General features: G+C 33.8%; 2 protein-coding genes across 2 annotated transcripts; both read right to left on the bottom strand.

The window, feature by feature from the left end:
* Positions 1 to 402: 402 nt before the first annotated feature.
* LOC114297933 (Tetratricopeptide repeat (TPR)-like superfamily protein) lies at positions 403 to 3,534 on the bottom strand. Its single transcript, XM_028242411.2, has one exon. It carries the CDS (start codon positions 3,439 to 3,441, stop codon positions 1,189 to 1,191), a length of 2,253 nt encoding a protein of 750 aa, XP_028098212.2. The 5' UTR covers positions 3,442 to 3,534; the 3' UTR covers positions 403 to 1,188.
* A 2,599-nt stretch (positions 3,535 to 6,133) lies between these two features.
* Positions 6,134 to 10,242, bottom strand: LOC114297942 (uncharacterized). The gene is made up of 7 exons (XM_028242421.2): positions 9,764 to 10,242; positions 9,582 to 9,648; positions 8,242 to 8,288; positions 7,909 to 7,996; positions 7,670 to 7,803; positions 7,465 to 7,563; positions 6,134 to 6,588 (listed from the first exon to the last, which is right to left on the bottom strand). The coding sequence occupies exons 1-7, from the start codon at positions 10,070 to 10,072 to the stop codon at positions 6,508 to 6,510; spliced, it is 825 nt and encodes a 274-aa protein (XP_028098222.2). The 5' UTR covers positions 10,073 to 10,242; the 3' UTR covers positions 6,134 to 6,507.
* Between the last annotated feature and the right edge of the window lie 1,899 nt (positions 10,243 to 12,141).

Below are 12,141 nucleotides of genomic sequence, written 5' to 3'. Positions count from 1 at the left end.
TAAATATTTTGATAGAATAATTATTCATTTCACTTTCATCTTGACGAACAAAAAACTAAACAATAATAATGATGATTTCATTTATAATTTCATCATTAAGAATATATTCAAGAACATGGTATAATAAATTTGTTTAGGAGAGGTTATAACTATGTGCCAATCCTTTTGGGCACCAATATAATCATATTTGATTCTGAAGAAAAAAATGACAGTCCCAGTCCTTCAAACATAGCTCCACTCTACTCTTTTAGATTTCAAGTAATCCCTTTTGGTCACACATTCCTCGAAATTTCTCAGTTCTATCGCATATAGTTTCTTTTCTACTCCACAAAATAAATAATAATAATAATAATAATAATAATAATAATAATAATTTAATGTACAAGACTCCTACTAAAACGGGATCTAAAGAGGTCAAGATATTATATATGCAATAATACTCCTATTTTTTCGAGAAGCATTTTTTGTGACTTGAACCCGCATCATTAATGACACTAATGACAAATCTTACTGTTGAATTAAACTGTCATTTCTAGTTTCTACTCCCCACAGGCTTCAAAATCATATACATTGGTCGACAAAAAAACTCCAAATTGTTGTAAAAAGTGGGCATTCAGAGAGTTGCAACCGTACTAAGCAGTCCAATACATCTGCAGAACTGAGGAATATTCTTATTAAAAGATATCTATTTGATCCATAATTCACTTACCATCCTATATGCACACTGAATCACAGTCGATAGTGCAAGCCGCTTGCAAGTAATTCATCTTCAAAGCTTCACTTGTTGGTTATCCTGGAAGTCTTAGATGTCCATTGTTTCAACAAGAATCAATCAGTAAGCCAAATTAAATACACCATAGGTTCTTGGCTCATCCTTTAAAACAAGCCAATGTATCTATCTCCTCCACCAACTTCGTTTCTTCAAAACAACTGCATTTTTCTCATCAAATTTACTAGAAACAGATTTGCTTTCTTGATTTGAGGCTAACGCCAAAATTTCCAAATTGAGGAAGAGACTGTAAACTTGATTAGGCTACTCCAGGAAACAAATCAAGTGGAATCGGGGTGGAGCCTGTAGCTCAGGGGATTAGAGCATGTGGCTACAAACCATGGTGTTTGGGGTTCAAATCCCTCCTCTCCCACAACTTGCCAAAAAGGGAAGGACCTTTCCCTCTGGGGATAGGAAAATCATGATAGAATTTCAGTATTTTTGAAGTCAATTCCCAAATCCCTAGTTTCTTGGCTCAAGAATTTTAAAACTTGAACAATGTCTTCAAATTGGGGATGAGAACTGTGATGATTGAAAAATGTCGTAATGGCCCCATTTAGTGCAATAAAACTCCAACCAGGGAGTTTTTTAAGGCCAAGAGACCTCATCTGAATCCATGCCTCACTCACACCATCCCATCTGTCCATTGAAGCATAGCCATGTGCCAGTTGCAAGTAGTTTCCGGCATCCGTAGGTTTTGACACGAAAATTTCTCTAGCAATTATGTTCCCAAGTTCCAAATTACCACTCGTCCGACAAGCATCAAGAAGTATGCCTAAAACATCTATAGTTGGTGCTGGAAACATCCTCTTGTAAAATTCATATGCATATTCTACTCTTCCTGCTCGACTTAAGAGGTCGACAACGCAAGCAAGGTGTTCAAGTTTTGGTTCAACCCTAAATTCGTTTTTCATAGAGTAGAAAACATTCAAACCCTCGTTGACAAGCCCATTATGACTACAAGCGGATAGAACCGATAGAAAAATGACATGGTTTGGCTCAAGGCCGATAAGGAGAAACTTCTTGTACATTTCCAAAGCAATCTCTCCTTTACCATGACTACCGTATCCAGCAATGATCGTGCTCCATGAGACCAGATCATGCTGTGATATCCTATCAAAACACTTCATAGCGGTGTCTAAGTCACCACATTTGCAGTACATATCTACCAAAGCTGTGTTGATCAAGATGCATGGTCCAAGGCAGCTCCTAATGACAAAATTATGGACCCATTTTCCTTGATGGAGAGCCCCGATTGAGGCACACGCTTGGAGAAGGGAGATGACAGTTATTGAATCAGGTCTTTGAAGAGTTGTTCTCATTTCCTTAAATAAATACAAGGACTCACATAAATTGCCACTTTGTGCATACCCAGCAACAATGGCATTCCAAGAAACCACATCTCTTTTCTCCATTGTATTGAAAAGAAAACGACTTTGTTCCAGGTGATTACACTTTACATACATGGTTACAAGAGAGTTTTCAGCAGTAATGTCTAGTGGCATCCTATGCCGTAACATGTAGGCATGAATTGAAGCTCCAAGGCTTAAGGAACCTAGCTTGCCACAAGCTGCAAGGGCACTAGCTATCGTGGCAGTAGATGGCAAAACATTCAAAACTAACATCGATCGGAACAACATCAGGGCCTTGTCTGCGAATTCATTCTGTACAAGCCCTGACATCATTGCCGTCCATAAGATCACATCCTTATCTGATGTTCGTTCAAATATCCTAAAAGCATTGTCAAAATTTCCACATTTTAAATACATAACAATAAGTGATGTTTCAACATGTGCATCCGATTCAATTCCTGAAGTTAATATCTTAGCGTGCACCAATCGTCCCATTTCAAGATCGCTCTGCCTCGCTGTAGCAGACACCAACGACCCAAATGTCTGTTGATCAGGTTCCAAACCTTCAATCCTCATTCGACTCAATAGATGAAATATTTCTCTAATATTCCCAACCAAGGCGTAATTTGAAACCAACGAGTTCCACGAAACTACATCTCTTGTCTCCATCGATTCAAACAAGTCCCTAGCATCCTCAACTCTTCCACATTTACCATACACATTTAACATAGAATTCACCAAAGCTAAATCAGACTCAAACCCATATTGAATTGTACAAGCATGAACATATTGCACATGGGTGACATCAAAAATTCCAGAGAGCAAGCTCAACACAGTAACCGAACTGGGTTGAATTCCTTCGTGTCGCATCTGATTAAACATACAAACTGCTGTTTTGACGTCACCCGATCTTGAATAACAGCCGATGATAGCAGTCCAAGGAACCAAGTTTCTCTCAGGCATTTTGTCGAACACTTGGCGGGCATGGTTGGTGAACCCAAATTTGGCATAGAAGTTTATCAAAGAAGAGCCAATGTATGAATCGGAAGAGAACCCATTGACGATGATGTGTTGGTGGAATGAAAGGCCATGGGAGAGTAGGGATAGAGAAGTGCAGGCTTTGAGAAGGCTAGGGAAGGTGTAGGCGTCTGGTGGAGTGTTGGTTTTGGGCATGAAGGTGTAGGTGAGAAGGACGTCATTGTGTGCACTTGAAGATGAGAGACGATTGATTTCAGCATTGAATGACTTGGTTGTGGCGGTGGCGAAATTGGGTGGTGGTGGTGGTTTTGAAGGGTAGAAGTGACGTTTGAACTTGTTCATAGCTCATAGTCACTTTCTTTTGAAATAAAGAGGACTCAACGGTTGGATATTATAGCCAAGTTTTGCAAGTTATTTTAAGATTAAGCTTTCAGGCCTTCTGTTTTCGTAGATAAAATGGAGGGAGATAGTAATGGGGGGATTATTAGTGAGAGAATTGATAGTAAGGGGATTAAGTAAAATTGTATTTATTTTGATGATAGTTGTTAGTGTAGGAATTGTTAAATTATTTTTATATAAAACAAATAAAAAAATATAAAAACATTAAACATTAATGTTTTAAAAAAAATACCCAACATGTAAAAAATTTTAAAAAAATAAAAATAAAATAAAAAATTTTCAAAAAAAATAAAATAAAATAAAATAATGATTTTTACCTAACAAAAAATAAAAATATGAAATATTATTGTTCAAAAAAAAACGCCCGACATGTAAAAAATAAAATAAAAAATAAATAAAAATAAAAAATTTCTAGTCCACCGGACTATTTTTCTAATATCAAGTCCTGGAGGCCCATCTGAATCCCTTTGGGGAGGTCCATCCTAATCCGGAACTCACTATTAATCCCCTCCCTATCTCTTAAAACAAACACAATATTAATGAGTCTCACCTCACTACCAATCCCAATCCCCCTCTAACTCTCCAAACAAACGGGGCCTTAGTTTGATCCTTGATGGATCTGTTAAGGGTCTGTTTGGATAAAATATTTGAATTAAAAAAAAAAGGTGTTACTAATGATAGAATTGAGGGCTCTCTAAAAAAAAATAAGCATTACACAATATTAAAATATTTATAATTTCAATACATTTTTAACATATTCAAAAATACTTTTACAGATTTTAATATACTTTTTACACATTTTTTCAATATCATGATAGCCCTTGACGCTATTTTAGAATTTTCCTATTTTAGAATTTTCCTTTGATAGGGCCGCGTGGAGAAGAAGGATTCATGTAGCCGACCCCATTTGATGGGATTTAAGGCTTGGTTTGGTTTGGTTTGGTTTATAAAAAAGAGTAAATTACACTGACACCCCTTGAAGTTTCTATTTAATATATATCTCTCACTCACATTTGGAAAATTATACTTACCTCCTGTCAGATTAAAATGACATATTTACCTCTTAGTCTTTATATATATAAAATAATAAAATAATGTAGAGATTTTGTTCACATCATTTCAAGAAAAATAATAATATTCTTCTTTAGTTTAACTCACACAAAAAATTGAGTATTTTATTTATTTATTTTTATTTTTTTTTTATTTTTACTGATTTTTTAAAAATATTTTAAATAAATTTTTAATATTTTTTTAGATACACACTAGATATTAACAAGTATAATATTTTGTGATTTTTATTTTAGATTCACCAAAAACAAAAAAACTAAATAAATAAATACAAAAAAATATACAAAAATTCAATACATTATCTTATTTTGTTATATTCAATGATTTTTTTAAAAAAATTGAACAAATTTTATACTTTTTAAATATATCTAGATTAAGTTGACCTAATCTAGATATAATGATGGAAATAAAAATGAAAAATTATATTCATATATAAAAATTTATACAAAAAATATCATAAAAAATGTTGCGATAGTGATATTGTTATAAATATAAATCATGTTTATGCGTGTTTTGTTTTAAAGTGAAAGGTCACTATTAAACTACATTATTGTGTTTGGAAATTCTATATAAAATTTATGTTTGTATATTATTCTAAAAAAGAATATATTTAGATAAAATTTAATGATAAAAACTTATAGATTGTAATCGTGTGATAAGAAGAAGAAATTGTAGGAAAAAAGACAAAATGATCATTTAAAATTTTTTTAGACATGACATCAACAATTTAAGAGACAATTTGTAATGAGATTACAAACCTTAGGGAGATGAATGTAATTTTTTAAATGTGAGAGAGAATCAGTATTAAACAAAAACTTCAAGGGGTGTCAATGTAATTTATCTTTAAAAAAAAAAAAATGGACAGAGAAAAGGGAAAAAACCAATGAAACTTGTTAATTTAATCCAAACATGTCTAAAAGCTTATTTGAACTCCAATACATAAGTTAGAGCACCTTTTAAAACTAGTTAATTTTTTGAACAACTCGAAAAGACACCATAAAAATCAAAAGTATTCAAGATCACTTGGATTAAAACTCATTTGAGATTAATTTGAAAGATAAGTAAATCAAATTTAAATATATTTTAAAACTCATTAATTTTTCAAGTGATACATAACTTAGCTACATGTTTTAAAATTCTAAAGTGAAAAACTATAAGAAACCCGAAAAGAACGTATGCTTCTTGGCTTGGAAAGAGGCGGCCTCGAATTTGATCTTTTTCTAGTGCCAATTTATGGGATTTTTTTTAGCTTATCACCAGAAGAGATAAAAGAACTACCAACACATGGAAGATAAACTTGTATGACTGTATTTCCATGAACTCTTTTGCATCAAAGAGGACAGTTGGGTTAATTTTCTGACAGCCCCAAAATATTAGATGAAGTAATGGTTTTGCAGCAAATCATCAATTTTCATGAGTTTGCTTCATGCAATTGGCCATATTTAGAAATAGGCAAAACTTATCTAATACCAAATGTGTAACTGAGAAACTGAGTTTGACGTCCTTCAGATGTTCATAACAAACAATCCGATACAATGGAACAATCTCAACCATATCATGGAACATATTAGAACTAAACTCTACATACAACTGGATTATCAATCTCTCTGAATGTATCAAGATTCCAGATCAACATAATCCTTTTCTCTTTGCAATAAGTGATTTAACTATTTAGGAGCTGCAGCATAACAACAGTGCGAATAATAAGTACCCAGAGTCTACAAACCCCTCTGTATACAGCTCAGGCTATAGGTGTATATCCAGACAAGTTAACAGTATAATATCCTTTAAAATCAATCTAGATGTTGAGATATGGAAAAAAAATCAATGGAGATCCCACCATTGAACAGCATAATTTGGAGTAAGCTCTGCCATGATAACTGCAACTTAAAATTTTACGCCAACACGGGCTTGGCTCTTGCAGCAAGGAAGTTTAAATTGCTAGTTTGATTGTTTTTTCGGATACTCCCTCGCTCCAAATATTGTAGATCCAATTCTCACATTGGTACTTCCCATTTCAACCTGCATCAATCACCGAGTCTGTTCATTAGTTTTATACTCTGCTACAGCTTTACTTGAAACTGGTACTTCTATATTGTATAGGTAGGTATCAGTAGATTATAAGCAAGGTACAGTTGATGAAGTTATAAATATTTCACATAGCTAGTGGTTTTAATGGATATTATCAGAAATCCCACAACCTCAAGAATAATAGGCAGAATTTTAAATTAATTATTCTCTTTCATTCTTATTACAAGTACTTTCTTCTTTCTTTTACTTCATCCCCTTATTGCTTCTAAAATCTAAACTATTTATTTTTATTTCTTTTCCCTTCTTACAATGGTAAGCTCCACTCCCCAACCTACCAATGTAAGCTACTTTATTGTTTTATAATATTTTCTAACTGTTGTTAAACCTCATTCTTAACTTTATTAGAAAGACCTATTAAAAAAAATTGTCTTGACTTCAAATTATTAATTTTTGATTTGTATGGACATGACCCTCAGATTGTACACGAATATGGATGAGTACAACTTAGACATGTTTAATTATTCAATTATTAGCTTATGTACATTTCAATAGTATAGTTTATACTTCATCTTCTTGAAGTCTAGACTACAAAAGCTTTGTTGAGTATTGTCTCGTTTTGTGAATACAAATACTCCTTCCCTTGTTCAAAACTTGTTTTCAAACATTTTGTGTGTTTCATCGTGTTTACTTAACCACAAGTAGTTTGCATCATGCCATTTAATAGATTAAGTTTTGTGAGACCCTGACAATAAAATTCATAATTATCCTTTTCTTTCCTTTCTTGTTTTTGGCAAATAAATTTATCAAAAAAATGGAAAATTTCTCAAGTCCAGTGCAGTTCCAAGCGAGCACCCAGAATTCACTTACAGCCAACTGAAAGTCGCCAGACATTCCCATTGATAGCTCACACTGCTCTTCTGCTATTCCAAGTGCTTTGCAAACTTCACTTCTACAATTCTCTAATGTCTGACACCAACCCACCAACCGTATCAGGAAACAATAGAAACGTGAGAAACCAAAGAAAAATGAAAGAAGCAAGCATAGAAGCAACAGATATGTGTGGAACCACCACCTTAAAGTTCTCTGGTGTTGAAGTATAATCTGGCATCCCTATTGTCATCAGGCCACAAAATTCAAGGTTTGGGCAGGCCAAACTAACATGCTTCACAAGTTCCACGCACCCAGATGGATCGACTCCTGATTTCGCTGCAACAAGTTAAAAAAATCAAAATAATTCATTTCTTGTTTAATGGGTTAGTGGTCAGACAAAACTACTTAGTTTAAACCTGTTAAAATACATCACTCACTCACATTCTTCTCCACTGGTGTTTACTTGGACAAAGACTTTCAAAGGATTTCTTCCTATGTTTGCCACCACACGGTTAAGTTGATTTGCAATCTACAAAAACACAAAGCAATAAGCAAAAAATTTAAACAATCACTTATGAAATCAGAAGGCTGAAGAGATAATAGTAATCCACTTAAACCACCTTTTCAGCAAGTTCATCTTTTACATTCATCATTTTCAGCAAGTTCATCTTTAATATTCTAAAAGCAAAATAATCTATGGAACAGAAATACTTTGCTCTCACTTGAGAACTCGCAATACAACTTTTAATAACTGATGATGGAGTCAGTGTTCACCTTCTCATCATCTACAGTCTCCACCACTGCTAGGTTTGGTACACCAGCTGTACAATGAAATAAAGAATAAATACATATCCTCTTTCAATCAGAAAAATAATATGAGATAGAATTAGAATTCATAGATAACAAACATGCACGCTGAAAAGAAATGAAAAACAGTACAGTAATTAGCTGAAACATGCAGAATATCAAAAGACTTAATGACAGCCTTTAAATTTGTAGATAACACAATATGCAGACACTTGTCAATCATACAACTAAAGCTCCATGCCATGCTCCACACATACATCGTATCTTACAAAGGCAGTGTTGTTGAGAAGGCAATGGTATCAGATGATGGATAACACAAACAAACCATAGGCTATTATTATTTCAATTGGTAAACCACATAGAGGTCATGTCTTGGCGAGATGTCAAGTGTTATTTGCCTTAGCACTGCGACATGGGTTCAAGTCACAAGAACCAACCTCACCACAAACAACGTGGAGGTACAGTTGCCTACCTACTATCTCTCTAAGATCTTGCAACTTCACTCTTTCTTCACTTAAATATACTCACAATTTTTTTGTTTTGTTTTTTCCTCCCTACCCTTAAAGTAAACTCATAATATTGGTATAAATTTTCACTTCTAATTTAAATCCTCCGAGTACAGTCCAAAAAAAATCGACGCAAACACCTTCCTTGAGTCGAATGGGGAGTCTGGGTCATCACGATGGCCTTCCACTCGGTTAGAAGGTCATAAAATCCATTGTCTTAAAAAAAAAGTACACCATTTTTAACAGCCCATCAAATATTTACTAATTACGACAACAAAAATGATTGATCCACCGAATTTGAGCTCGCTCGAATTGCCTTCCTGAATGACAGCCCAGACGACCGGCGTCATCTTTGTCAAGCGGATGTCACTCTTATCTACCGCTGTCAACCTTGTCAACTTGATGCGTCAACCAACATCCGTCTGGATGACCAGCCGGATGACTGTCTGACCAGACAATTGGTATGCACAAATTAGGGCAATTCAGACGAGCCCAAATTCATTGGATGTAGCAATGCTCTTCCGACAATATACCCAAAAAACTGGTCTTATATAAAAACTATAGTCTAAAATTTATTTTCACCGAGCGTTCAGAAGTCGTGATTTAAAATTCCCTGACATATGAAAAAAATACACGAGAAGCCAGAAATATCAGTCAACAGATGCTTCACATATTATTGTAATTCCTAGCTCTTTTCAATAAATTTCATTAGCCAATTCAGATGCTCACACAATTACCAAGGTTCCAACTTTGCCCTCAATATATCTATGAATTAAAGAGAGATACAGAGATTAAACATACCCAGGAGAGGCTTCACTTTGTTACTTTGCAAATTCCCAATGAAATGCCACTCAATATCATCAGGAAGCTGCATTTATTGAAAAATTACACGACAATTCAATTCACACTTCTTTGCCATTCACTTCCCTCATTTTTTTCTAATCAACCAAACAGAGAACACTGATTCGAGAGAAGACGAAAACCTGAGGAGCTTTCTCGATGATCTCCTGAACGTAGTTCTCGCCGAAGCAGCGGTGGCCGGAATCGTAGACTTCGCGGATGAGAGAGACGGACTTGGTTTTACTGACGGCGACGACTCTGATCCGATCGGAGGATCGGCCGGACCTCACGGCGGCCTGCTGGACGCGGTGGAGGACTAACCGGAGAGCCGCCGCTGCGACGCCGTCCATGGCGGAAGCCGCCATCGGAGACTGCTGCTGTTGCCGGTGGTGGTGTTCCGGTGCTGCCTCGTCTTCTATCCCTTTCTCTATCTTCGCTTCCTGATCGTTCATCACAGTGTTTTGGGTAGGCAAAATTTGTGACTACATATATATATGGAAAAAGGGCCAATATGCAAAATTTAAATTTTTATAGGGGTAAAAATGTGAATAGAGAGAGAAGTATTGTGTGGAATGAAATTTCAGAAGATTTATGGGCAGAATTCTGAATAAAAAACAATCTTGAAACCAAGGGGTTGTTTGGATGTCTTAAATAGTATACTTTTTGACTTTTTGGATTAAAAAGTAGAGGGAAAAAATATGGTTGTTTGAAATAACTTTTTAATTTTTTACGAAAAAATGTGTATTAAAATATTATATATAATAACAAAATTACTATTTTATTCCTAAATATATAATTGGCTACTGATAGTGATGGTATGCATATGGTTGGCAGTAAGATATATAGGACCAGATTGCCTACGGTGCTGTTCGGACTAGATGGCATTGTTTGGCCTATAGGGCCCACCACGTGTCCCGTTTTGATAATCGAAACTATTCAATGTGTAAAACTCATCGAGTACTATATATTTGTAAAAAATCACATTGATCGGATATTAATAGCTATCTGATCGGATTAGTTTTTTGCAAACCGTAACTTTGTGTATCGTCCACCTTTTTTTTTATACAAAACTGATTTGATCATATAGTTATCGATATCCAATAAACGTGATTTTTTACAAACATATAATACTCGACGAGTTCTACACATTGAACGGTTCAGATTATCAAAACGAAACCTTTGATGGGCCCCCATAGGTCGAATATCACCGTCTTATGTAAATTTTGTGTGCACCCGCTTGACAAGTTCATACCATCACTTCATATCAAAACATCACTTTAGTCAAAAAGTTGGCTTGTACTTTTTTTGGGAAAATTCGTTTTTTGTTTTTTTTTTATATATATATTTTTTAAATAGTGATAACTTTTCGACTTTTTTTAATAATTTTTTTACTTTTTTCAAACATTCCAAACCAGCCCCAAGTCATAAGTTGCCGTTTGGCAATTTTTTTTTTAATTGGCTTTTTAGAGTTACTTTTTTAGTTTGAGACTCAAAAGTTCATTTGGCAGAACTTTTTTAATTTTTGTGAGAAAAAAATGAAATGATTATGATTTGAATGTAACATTTTGCCTTATTAACTTTTTAACTTATTTTTTCTTTTACTGATTAATTTAGTCCAAACCCAATCCAACCCACATAGCCAAACGAAGCCTTAAGAATGGTTTGTTGGCCATAAGAGAAATTGTTAAAGATTTGAGAATTAATTTAGAAAAATTACAATTCAGTAAATTTTGTAAAAAATAATTATAGATTCATGGAGAAATGTATGAGTTTAATCATTAATATTTATAAAGTTTATCGTTGATTTGTAATTATTTTTTTCAAAACAACACTAATTTGATATTTCCCTAATCAAATTAAAATAGCAAAACATTTTGGTCTATTGTGAAATGTATAAAGTTTTGGGGTATAATAAAAATAAAGTAAACTACGGTGTTCATCCACAAGTTTCTTAAGAAAAAGTCTGAAAATACAATTTGGTCTATTGTGAAAAACATTTTTTTTCTATCTTTTTGATGATGGACACATAAATACAATTCTATTTAATATTTTATAAATATAAGAAAAAAAAAACATTTGTATTGCTATAATAGAATGGTCAAATTATTATATTTTGATACTATAACATGTCAAAATTTGGCATGAACATTACTTTTGACATCAATATATTTATAACTCAAAGAATGACATTGTAATGGAGGCCTTTTGAGCATAGGCTTAAAAAAAATAAAATAACTAAATAAATAAATAAATTGAGTACTTCTATTCAACACCATTGATTTGTGAACTATGAACTTAATCCACTTGAAAAGTTCCAAAGCTAGGGCAATTGAAGCCAAAATTGCAAGGATTACAATGTAAGTCCATTTCCATCTGTATTTTGGACTCTGATTATCAATCCCTCGAAATATATCTGCTATGATCATAGCAATCAATGCATAGCCCAAAAGATGATGCCATGCCTTCCAGTATTTGTGACATTCATGTTCTTCTTTTGGTTTCAAACAAATGCTCACACCTG

The sequence above is a fragment of the Camellia sinensis genome, chromosome 9 (genome assembly GCF_055761805.1).
Source record: "Camellia sinensis isolate YWXY chromosome 9, ASM5576180v1, whole genome shotgun sequence".
NCBI lineage: Eukaryota > Viridiplantae > Streptophyta > Magnoliopsida > Ericales > Theaceae > Camellia > Camellia sinensis.
The sequence above is the reverse complement of the archived record's forward strand: the minus strand, read 5'-3'. Positions and strand labels throughout refer to the sequence as shown.